Consider the following 12,212-nt stretch of genomic DNA (forward strand, 5'->3'; position numbering starts at 1 on the left):
TAGTGTTACACCTTGAGAGGAAATCTGAGTTTCCTCTTGTTGCCTTTGGAAACCAAGTCAAAAAAAACAAAATAACTTCAGGACTGAAACTGATGAGTTTCAGAAAAGTACACACAATGCTAAGAATGCTCTAAGGTCCCACAGACCTCTATGCAGGGGTATCCCAGAAAAGTAGGGGGGGACAGGGTCTGCCACTTAATAACTGTGTGACCCTAGGAAGTCACTTCATCTCTCCAAACCTCAGTTTCTCCACCTGTAAGACTGAGATAATACCATCAATCTCAAGGATAATCTGTATAAAGTATATAGCAAATTAGGGCTCAATAAATGTGAGTGAGATACACTCACACTCAGATACTCACAGTTACTATCCACACGCACACTCATATATACACCCTAAAAAACTGGTGTGAGGATTAGAGCTAATGTAGTACCTAGCATAGGGTCTAGCTCAATAAATTATAGCTATTCTGTACAAAAGTATGAATGCACTAATGCTCAGAATAGGAAAAACATTAGAGGTCAACTTAGACTAGTGGTTCTGAAAGAGGTAACTCTGGACCAGCAGCAGCATCACCCTTGCTCAAGATCTCCTAAGTCAGAAAATCTGGGGATGGAGCCTAGTAAGTTGTGTTTTTGTTTTTTGGGGTTTTTTTAATCAGATTTATTTATTCTTTAGCAACTGAAGCATTAAAAAATTACAGTTTTAACTCTCAATCCTTAATAATACTATTCATTATATTTGAGATTGTTTAGCTTTCTCATGGAGAAAAAAAACTAAACATAAACCTTTATACTATCCACCTATGAGTCCACCAGCACAATTTCAATAAGAAAGTTGTACTGATACTGATAATTGAACAATTTATATGATGTCAGCAGAGAGGTATCAAGAGTGATTGTAAAGTGGCATTCTTGTTAAGTCAAGAGCTATGATCTTTGACCCACTGCTCTATCCATTTCAATATCTGATTGATATTATCCTCTAGATCTTCTGGTTTATTGCTTGGCAGCTGATGTACTATTTCTTCCTCGTAGGATCCCAAGGCTTCTTCATAAAGAACTTGAAAAATTTCACACTGAATATTGTCTTTTAGTTACTTCTGATTATAACCCCTAGTTTCAAGTCTTTTGTACAAAACACTGTTATCTGTTTTCAGCACAAATACTATATGAAACCAGCGTTCAGGGAAGAAATCACAACCATGGTAATCAACAATAACTCCACCTTCACTCATTTGGTTTTCTAACTCATCAACTACTCTGTCTTCATCTAAAATGGGACAATCATACTCTTCATCATAGCCATCATATAACTGCCCTTCTCGAGCTAAATCACCCACATTAACGTATTTCAGTCCTGATCTTCATGCAAGTTCTTTGCCTAGCGTGGTTTTTCCAACCCCTGGTGTACCGGTGAGCAGGATGTTCGGAAGCAACATGGTCCTCGTCACGCTGGCTCCCGAAGCCTCTGCACAGGAGCCCTACACGCGACCATAGGTTGTGTTTTAAAAGGCCATGCAGGGGCTTCCCTGGTGGCACAGCGGTTAAGAATCCGCCTGCCAATGCAGGGGACACGGGTTCCAGCCCTGGTCTGAGAAGATCCCACATGCCACGGAGCAACTGAGCCCGTGTGCCACAACTACTGAGCCTGCACTCTAAAGCCCGCAAGCCATAACTACTGAAGCCCACATGCCACAACTAGTGAAGCCCGTGCACCTAGAGCCCATGCTCCGCAACAAGAGAAGCCACCGCAATGAGAAACCTGCACACCGCAATGAAGAGTAGTCCCCACTCAGCACAACTAGAGAAAGCCCGCACAGCAACAAAGACCCAACACAGCCATAAATAAATAAATAAATAAATATTTTAAAAAGCCTTGCAGGTGATTCTAATGTATGCTTAAGTTTGAGAACCAATGACTTGGATCAGGGTTTGACAAACTATTTTTATAAAGGACCATGTAAAAATGTTTTTGCATAACAGTCTCTGTCACAGCTACTCAACTCTGCCATTGAAGCATAAAAGCAGCCACAGACAATGTGTAAATGAATGAGCAGGGCTCTGCTCCAATAAACCTTTATTTACAAAAACAGGCAATGGGGTTTTAAAACTGGATAGAGGTTGCGCAACACTGCAAATGCATTCAATACCACTGAATTATTCACTTTAAAATGGTTCGTTTTGGGCTTCCCTGGTGGCGCAGTGGTTGAGAGTCCGCCTGCCGATGCAGGGGACACGGGTTCGTGCCCTGGTCCGTGGAGATCCCACATGCCGCGGAGCAGCTGGGCTCGTGAGCCATGGCCACTGAGCCTGCGTGTCCGGAGCCTGTGCTCCGCAATGGGAGAGGCCACAACGGTGAGAGGCCCGCATACCGGAAAAAAAAAAAAAAAAGGTTCGTTTTGTGACATGTGAATTTCGCCTCAATAAATTATTTTTAAAAAGCAAATAGGCAGTTGTTGGGATTTGGCTCACAAGTAGTAGTTTTCTGATACGTGACCAAGATCAACCTTTAATTCTTTGCTTAAACTCATTCCAGGCAACCCTAATTTGCAGTTATGTAACATCTACCTGCATACTTATGACAGGTCACTCACTACCCCACAAGGTACTTTTTTTTCACTTATGGACAGACCCTGATCCTATCTGGAGGGTTTTTTTCATATACAAAATCTCCCTCCCTATGCCTTCTATCCACAGAGAGTTTACTTATTATCGTCTGCTTCACTAAAGGGACTCGATGCCAGGTTGATTTAAAGGATGAGTTCACTCTAATTGGAGAAATACTGAAGGGGGACATGCTTATGTGCTAAGGTACCAGGCAAAGAGAAATTGAATCCCTTAGTTAAATATACTCGACAGGATGGACTGACTTCTCACATACACACACATTCATCAACAGCAGATTTTTATTAGATGGAAGATACCTAGGGTTGGCTCAAAGGAAAGTGGTGACCATCAGCAAGCACTCTTCCACAGAGGAGAGGAGGCACCCCTGGCTGTGGAGATGGGTACTTATGATATTGAGGGTCAGGGTCTGCTGCTTGACTCTGGCCACCCAGGAAGCTCTTCCCGTCGCCACTCAGTATCACCAGTGCTGGCACGAAAGGGTCTGCAGGGAGCTAGTTCAACTTGGCTAGCAGTTCTTCCAGTTCTGGCCGAGCTTTGAACCTTCCTTTGAAGTCTTCTTCAGTGTGCTGAGGAGAAGAAAAAGAAGATAAGAGGGAATTACTACAGAGTTACTCAAATATGCCCAGCATCAGAAAAGGATCCATCAGCCAGCTCTGTAGAAAATGATTTAGATTCAACTTTTACTGAGCAGCTACTACGTACCAGACTTATATTAGGTATCAAGGATTCAATGTTGAATTGGACTTTCTCCCTGCCTTAAGTACATTTCCCTATTTGTGTTCTGTTTAATTACACTGTATGTGATCGTAAATCATGTTCTTTCTGCTATACAACTGCTTCAAGGGAGGGAATTTGTGGGTGTAATGGGCTCACGCCTAATATCAGGATGCTGTGATGGAGTTCAACTTCCATGGTCTATAAAGCATCATCCCTGATGCACTGGAAAAGCCAGAATAATGATCACGGTCAAGCAGCCTGCACACCTTTCCTGATGATTATTATCTGGGCTAAATTGTTCACATGTCTTTCTGTTTCTAAAGCCAGCCAGTCCAGATTTTCTATTCCATATTTTGAGCCCACCAGCAGGCCTCTTCTCAAATTAGCACCTACCTCCCTCACTGACAGTTTGACTCCTTCAGGAAGATTGCTTTGGATTATTTCCAAGAAAATCTCTGCAAATGTAGCACTCAAACCGCTGATCTGCAAAAGGAAAGAAGATGCTCTAAGAGAGGCACTGAAACCTAGGTGATTGGGCAGACATGGCAAGGGCTCAAATGTCAGCTGCAGCAGAGCTAGAGGGCCTTTGGGTGAAGGATTAACACCCAGAGCTGGTTTTGGAGCCCAGACTTTCCAGGATTTCTCTTGCTGATCTACCAAGTTGTCTGGTTTCTGGTTACTAAGATGGTCATGGCCAATATCTGCTCTCGTAGGCAATGAATGTCATAACTGGATCAAGAGGTCAAGTCCAGGATGACTTTCTGAATCAACTCAGGTTTACCCACATAGACCGGGACCTGATGTTGTCAGACCCTGTGCTGAGAATCCAGAGTTAAATCAGATGTGTGGTAGAAGGGCATGCAGGGGGCTGTGGGAACCCACAAGAGAAACACCTACCTAACAATCAGGAGGGTCAGAAAAAGCTTCCAAAAGAGGTAACATCTGGTTAGAGTCTTGAAATACAGGAGTAAATTGGGAGAATTCAACAGTAGAGTGGAGTTTTTTTTAAGGCAGAGGAAGCAATATTCAGTAAAATGTGGAGGAATAGCACAGTACTAGGGAATTGAAACTAGTGCCATGTGTGGCCGGAATGAAAGGGGGTGTGAGGAAGAAAAGCAGGAAGAGTAACATGAAGGCACTTAGGTGCTAATCAAAGAGTTCACACTTGATCCTGTGAGCCTCAGTGGCAAGTTAGAGCTGTCATAAAATGTAGCTCAAATAATTTATTCCTGATAATATTTAAAGAACCAAGATTGTAAGTACTTTAATTATTTAAAAATTTAACATAGATTTCAGGTGTTACTACCTTAACATCCCTCTGGTTACCTTCCTGATGTTTCTTGAGTGGATCAAAAAGGGGTGATGTCCATACGTTTGAATATTACTTGGCAGTAAAAAGGAATGAAATACTGATACATGCTACAACATGGATGAACCTTGAAAACATGCTAAGTGAAAGAAGCTAGATATAAAAGGCCATATTTTATATAATTCCATTTGAAGAAATGCCTAGAAGAGATAAAACCATAGAAGTGGTTGCCAGGACCTGGGGGGATGGGGAAAGAGGAGTGCTGCTAATGGGTACAGAGCGAAAGGGAAGCCACTGAGGGGCTCTAGGCAGGACAATGACACGATCACATTGATATGAGTGTAAAGCAAAGTGGATGGATCTGAAAGATTTTTAGGGGTAGAAGCCACTGAATTTGGAGAATGAATGGATGCCCAAGGGCAAAGAAGGGTCAAGCATTAAGCTCAAAGGTGAGGAGGATTAAAGGAAAAAAACATCAGTCCCTCTACAATTAGTTTTGTATAAACTGAGTGAGGGCACCTGTGGAACATCTTAGTGGAGAAACCCAGTAGACAACTGGATAGCAGGTTTGAAGCTCAACCAAGAGATCAGGATAGAGAAAAGAACCAGGAGAGGCAAATACATTTCAAATTTCTCCCAGAGTACCTACCTGAACCACTCGCTCATGGGTGGTAAGAACTGAGTCCAGGAGCATTTTGCTGCCTTGGTCCTGCAACTGCAACACCTCCACGGTTTTGGTGGGCATCGCATAACTGTGGGAAGGAAGAGTCAGCTATTGGGAGGGTTCCCTTAAGCCAGCAGCACCACTTCAGTCGGGGTAGTCCCTGAGTACAGCCACTACTGCACGCAGTAGCTCCTGCAATCTAGGGCTGTTTATCTTCAGCCAGGGGCAAAGTAACCAGATCCTCTTGTGCCTCCTCCAGAAATCTCTAAACTCCGTGAGGTGACAGACCATGTCTAATACTTTTCTGCATCCCCAGTCATGCCTAATATAACATTCTGAATAAAACCTGGTGATTACTAAGTATTTACTGCTACTAAAGAATAGCTAGTTCTAAAAGAATCAAGCTCATCACTAGGTACACTTTGGAGGCTAACCTTGGGTATTTCACCTCTTCTGAAGAAATGAAGCACGAAACCCAATCCTGCTCCAGTTCTATTTTTATTTTATTTTATTTTTAAATTTTTTGGCTGTGTCGTGCGGCATGTGGGATCTTAGTTCCCGACCAGGGATCGAACCCGTGCCCCCTGCGATGGAAGCACTGAGTCTTAACCACTGGACCGCCAGGGAAGTCCCCTGCTCCAGTTCTAGAGCAGAATTTCTCAACATCAGCACTACTGACCCTTTAGAACAGATAATTCTTGTTATGGGGGCTGGAGTATGCATCCCTAACCTCTACACCAAGAAAGTGCCAGTAGTACCCCCGGAGTGCTAACAATCAAAATTATCACCATTGTTAAATGTCCCCAGGTTGAGAACCATTGTTGTAGAGTCTCTGCTCACTACAATCGGCTTCAGCAGACCTACATGCCACAATAAAGAGTGCTGGACTTGGGGTCAATTCTTGGCCCTGTCGCTTATTAGCAATATTTACTTAGGCAAGTCCCTTCCCACTCTGGGCCTCAGTTTCTCCATGTATAAAGGGGATTACAATCTAGGCTTATATCAGTAGACTATTGTGAGACTCAGATATGGTGATGAGATAGGACTGATGGCTACACAGAAATATGGTATTAGTGTTGTGTTCATCTTATCAAAAATTCCTCAAACTGAAGATAAATGGAATAATAATAACAACAGTAGGATTGCTGAATTTTCATGCCACACAAAGCTTCATCAATTAAGAGTAAGGAGTATGGCCCTCTACAGATGGACTGCTACGAAAAGAAGCTTGGCGTAACAGAAAATGGATTAGAAACATGAGAGTCAGTACTGGATTTAAATGTTGGCTTTGCCGCTTACTACCTATTTGACCTTGGACAAACTAATTCAGCTCTCTGAGTCTTAGTTTCTTCAGCTATTAAATGAAGATAATAATACCTAGTTCATAGGGTTGTAGCAATAATTAAATAAGATTACATAAGTAATTTGCCAGGTATACTGTGCCTACAAATGCCAATTCCCTTGCCCTTATAAACAGTGGGTAAATGCTAGGTATTGCAAACTTCCAGATAGCCTCCCTAAATAACATCCCTTTCCATTTTATAGCACAATCTCTGATCTCTTCAAATTTACCTTTGGTAATAACTCCCTTATATAAAAAAATTGGGGACTTCCCTGGTGGTCCAGTGGTTAAAACTCCACGCCTCCACTGCAGGGAGCATGGGTTCGATCCCTGGTCAGGGAACTAAGATCCCGAATGCTACGTGGTGCAGCCAAAAAAAAAAAAAAAAAAAAAAAAAAAAATTGGGATGCATTCATAGACTTGTTATGGAAAATCAAAAAAAGTAATTATGTAAAAGCTTTCAAAAAAGTAAACAGCACTCTAAAATGCTCTTTTTCCTTTTTGACATTCCACAGATAAGACTGAATAAAGTGAGAATTGTTCATTCTTGCCACTAAACATGCATTTTATTCCTCAACACTTACAAGATTCCATTGATTTGTTTATTCATTCATTCACTCTTTCAACAAACATTTACTGAGATCCTGTCTGTCCTAGGCAGTCTGGTGGGCACTATGCAGTCTATGCTTTCAAGGAGCTTGCTAAGAGTGTTTTGGAGAGACAGGTATGTACACAAACATCTGCACTACAGGAAGACAAAGGCAATATAGGTATGTACCTAACGTTACAGGGACAAGAGGGAGAGAAGGGGGAGAGTTTGGGGAAGGCTTCATAGGTGAGGTAGGGCTTTATCAAGATGTAAAGAATGAACATAGATGTTTGCCATTCCAAAAAACGGCATTCTACAAAAATAAGGAGGCATGAGGCCCTCGAAGAGAACTGACAGAAAAACCAGGCATAGTTCGATAAAAAAAAATACTGAGAACTCTAGTCATTTCAAAGTATAATAGGCCTTTGAGTAGTAAGAGTATAGGTATCTTTTTCTTTAATATCTACTCTTTTCTGTACTTCCCAAATTTTCTGCAATAAACATTACTTGGATGATCAGATAGTAAAAACAGAAGGGAAGGGACTTCCCTGGTGGTCCAGTGGGTAAGACTCCACACTCCCAATGCAGGGGGCCTGGATTTGATCCCTGGTCAGGGAACTAGATCCCACATGTGTGCTGCAACTAAGAGTTTCCATGCCGCAACTAAGAAGTCCGCACGCTGCAAGTAAAAAAATATCTCACAGGCTGCAATGAAGATTCCGCATGCTGCAACTAAGACCCAGCACAGCCAAAGTAACTAACTAAATAAATAAATATTAAAAAAAAAACAGAAGGGAAGAAATGAAGTAGTTGAATTTCAAAAGTCAACCTAACATGACAAAATAGTGCTAGCTTTTAAGAGTACTGCTGGGATAGGACCCAAGGGACCCTGATGGGACGCTAGGGAACTTAGAATCTGTGGACTCTACTATATATAAGTTATACCTCCATTTTAAAAAATGTAAGTGGATTAAAAAAAAAAAGGAAAGAGCAGCCTTACAGAGAATGATGATGAATGATGCTTTTACTCTCCACAGAGAACAGGAGCTGGGTCAGCTTCAGGCTTGGAAACTGCTCCCAGAAGAGTAAGATTTCCATCTCTCCAGACACCTGCTCAGCAAGGAATGCAGGCAAATTAAAGGACCCACAGGAGAGGCCCCTTCCTCTCATCTTCTGGGTGAGCTGCAGCTGCAGCAAGGCAGACCATTTATAGAACAAAAGCTAGCACACAGCTCTCCTGCTCAATTCCATCTCAAGGTCAGAGCCCTACCCCCAACTACTAAAGGAAAAATGGATCAAGATAAAATGAAAATCAGAAGAAAAGAAAATCATTTTATCTCTGAAAAGCTGGGCAGTAAGAATGCCTGATATGATGGTCTGAAAACCTCAATCAGTGCAGAGAAGTGAATTGTTAAAAATGAACATCTCTTTATGCTCTACTATTTGGAGCAAAGAACCAGGAAAGAGGCAAAAAGCAGCACATCATTCATTCTGTCATCCTAGAATTCATGTTCATGCCTACTGGAACTCAATCCAAGTCAACAAATATTCATTCAGTGCCTACTATGTGTCAGGTACTGGGCAAGGTCTTAGCGTGACTGCTGATGAAGACGGGAACAATCCCTGCCTTACATATCTTAGAGTCTAATAATAGTCAAGTAATTATGAGGGTAAGGAATGAGCATTTTGAAAGGGAAGTTATATACCCTTTTTTTAAAAAAATAAATTTATTTATTTTACTTATTTATTTTTGGCTGTGTTGGGTCTTCATTGCTGCGTGCGGGCTTTCTCTAGTTGCAGCAAGCAGGGGCTACTCTTCGTTGTGGTATGCGGGATTCTCATTGTGGTGGCTTCTCTTGTTGTAGAGCACAGCCTCTAGGTGCACGGGCTTGAGTAGCTGTGGCACGCAGGCTAAGTAGTTGTGGCTCAAGGGCTCTAGGGCGCAGGCTCAGTAGTTGTGGTGCATGGGCTCAGTTGCTCTGCGGCATGTGGGATCTTCCCGGATCAGGGCTTGAACCCATGTCGCCTGCATTGGCAGGCGTATTCTTAACCACTGCGCCACCAGGGAAGAATATACACTTTACTTCTCCTAAATATATAACATAAAGACCTAACTTAATGAGGTTCTCTGAAGAAGTGACATTAAATAAACCCTAAGAGGGCTTCCCTGGTAGCGCAGTGGTTGAGAGTCCGCCTGCCGATGCAGGGGACACGGGTTCGTGCCCCGGTCCGGGAGGACCCCACATGCCGCGGAGAGGCTGGGCCCGTGAGCCATGGCCACTGAGCCTGCGCGTCCGGAGCCTGTGCTCCGCAGCGGGAGAGGCCACAACAGTGAGAGGCCCGCGTACCACAAAAAATAAATAAATAAATAAAATAAAGCCTAAGAAAAAAATAGGGGCTGATTAGCTGGAGGGGAAAGAGTATTCTAGGCTTTAAAGAGCATGTGCAAAGCTCCTGAGGTGGGAAAGAACAAAAAACAAAGTCAGTGTAACTGGAGATAGAAGGAGAGGGAGAGAGAAGTGTGAGTTAAGGTGAGAGAGGCAAGCCCAGGCCATGGAGCGCCTAGCAATGTATGTGAGAAACTTTTATTTTGAGCCTAAAGGAATGAGAGGCCATGGAAGGAATTTAAGCATGAGAGTGACATGATCATATTTCCATTCTAGAAAGATTACACTAAAAGCAGTGTGGAGAACCAGTCACAGGGAATTACGAATTTGGAGGAAAAGAAGTGGGTTCAAATCCAGACCTTGCCACTTATGACCATAGGCAAGCTTTTATTATATTAATAATAATAATAACAATAATAATAATAGCAGCCAAAGTTTCTGCACTTAGTTGTAAGCATTTTAAATATATTAACTCCCTTAATTTTCACAATAGCTTTATTAGATAGGTACTTTTATTAACCTCATTTTACAAATGAGGAAACCAAGACACAAAGAGGTTAAGGAAACTGCCCAATATCACACAGTAAGAATGTAGCAGAACAAGAGCAAAACCTAAGCAGTCTGGCTCCAGAATCAATGCTTTGATACACTATGGCAAGGTGCTTGTATGAATTAAGTAAAATAATATACAAAAAAAGTATTTAGCAGAGTGGCTGGCTGTTATGATAGTAGGTGCTCAACAAATGTTACTGCCTGCCTGCCTTTACTCAAATGCAGCCAGAGCTTTTCACAGTAGGGTATTAAAAACAAAATATTTTAAAAAGTCCTTCTGAAAATTTAAAACACTATTCCAAGGAGCTGATCCACTGTAGGTATGATAACATTCTGTAAATGTCATTTAATGCCTCTTTGCCACCACCACGTCTGAGATGCTACCCCTAATCCCTGCCAGCTGAAAAACATCTCATTAATTATTAATAACAATAATATTATTTACAGAGTGTTTACAATGTTCTGTTAAGTGCTATTATATATTTTCTTATTTAATTTTCAGAACTCAAAGAAATAGGAAAATTATCATCCCCATTATGAAGACAAAGAAACTGAGGTTCAGAATTTCTCAAGGTCATATTGCTAATAACTGGTAGAACTAGGATTTAAATGCAGACAGTTTGATTCCAGAGCTTTTACTCTTAACCACTTGTTACTCAAAGTGTGATCCAAAGACAAGCTGCTAAGCAAACTGCTTGTTATCAGTTCAAGACAAGATAAGAAGCACGAAACAGTCAGTAAACACACTTTAATTCAATCAATTTTGTTTTCAATAGCAAGAGTTTCTTGATGAAGGAAGCAAAGCGTTAATGTACATTTTGGCATAAGCTCCTAATATCTTCGCAGAGTGGTACTTTGAGAAGCATTGCTCTAAATTATTATGCTACTCTGCCTCCTGGAACTGATATTAAACTTTATCTTTCACTTATCACTTTCATATTATGTTATAATTATTTTTTTTTGGTGTGTATGTGTGTGTGCACACACACATACACACACACTCTCCTTGAAATCGGGCATTTACCTTTGCATCCTCCAGTCAGAATGTCTAGTCCAATGCCTACCACAGAGCAAGAAGAGGCTCAACCAGCAGTTCTTTAATTAAGTACTTAAAAGCACTTTCATTAAACTTTAGGAAATGTATACTACACAACTGCATTGTGTAGTCATATTCAAGAACCTGTCATTCTTTCAAGAATGGCTTAATGTTCCCCATGTGGCAGGCTTTATGCTGGGTACTGAAGAAATGAAGAACACAAGTCCCCATGTAGTCAGGGGGGAAGGGAGCTGGCAAATGAATAGATGATTACAGCCCAGAGCACTCAGTGACATGATAGAGGTATGTGTCAAGTGCTGAAAGAGCAACCAACTCTCTGGGGCATCAGAAAAAGATAAAGCACATCTTTAGGCCTAAAACAATTGAAGTACTATCAGCTGTGAGAGCTAAAGTCACAGCTGATTATCCAATCTTCTAAGGAGCACATTTAGCACAGTTATACTCTAAGTAATAAAGGTTTAAAAGTTCAAATTTGGCTTAAGGACTTAAAATAAAATACTATATAATTAAAAATACTGGAGTCAGGGAGAACTGGGTTAAATCCAGGCAACTTACTGGTTCTGTGAATTTTGGCCTTTCAGAGCCTTGGTTTACTCATCTATAAAATGGGAATATACTAATATCTAGTGAGTAAGAAAGTATAATTTTTGCCATATCCACATATGATACCACGTATTACCTTGCTACAATGGCAAACCAACCACCCAAACTATTATTTATTAAATATTTTTCTTTAAATCAACTCACTTAAAAATGAATTTTAAAAAGAAACTTGAGATGTGGAACAACTGGAACTCATGTTGCTGGTTAGAGTAAAAAGTGGTATGGCCACTGTGGAAAGCAGCTTGGCAGTTTCTTACAAATTTAAAAGTACAGGACTTCCCTGGTGGTGCAGTGGTTAAGAATCTGACTGTCAATGCAGGGGACACGGGTTCGAGCCCTGGTCTGGGAAGATCCCACATGC

At 41.4% G+C, this 12,212-nt stretch overlaps 1 protein-coding gene and 1 pseudogene across 3 annotated transcripts in view; both read right to left on the minus strand.

Moving 5' to 3' along the window:
• Positions 1 to 923: 923 nt before the first annotated feature.
• On the minus strand, positions 924 to 1,442 carry LOC307055809 (adenylate kinase isoenzyme 6-like; annotated as a pseudogene). The gene has a single exon. The product of its transcript is annotated as an adenylate kinase isoenzyme 6-like (transcript).
• Positions 1,443 to 2,907: 1,465 nt separating this feature from the next.
• Positions 2,908 to 12,212, minus strand: part of MRPL48 (mitochondrial ribosomal protein L48) — a 49,732-nt gene continuing 40,427 nt past the window's right edge. The window contains exons 5-7 of one of the 2 annotated variants that reach the window (XM_079708730.1): positions 5,307 to 5,409; positions 3,742 to 3,831; positions 2,908 to 3,197 (exon numbers count right to left, since the gene is read on the minus strand). In XM_079708730.1, coding sequence (XP_079564856.1) covers positions 3,123 to 3,197; positions 3,742 to 3,831; positions 5,307 to 5,409 — 268 coding nt within the window. In that variant the 3' untranslated portion in view covers positions 2,908 to 3,122. The remainder of the gene's footprint in view (positions 3,198 to 3,741; positions 3,832 to 5,306; positions 5,410 to 12,212) is intronic. The other variant, XM_079708731.1, reaches the window with a different exon arrangement.

Source organism: Hyperoodon ampullatus (genome assembly GCF_949752795.1).
Source record: "Hyperoodon ampullatus genome assembly, chromosome: 7".
NCBI lineage: Eukaryota > Metazoa > Chordata > Mammalia > Artiodactyla > Ziphiidae > Hyperoodon > Hyperoodon ampullatus.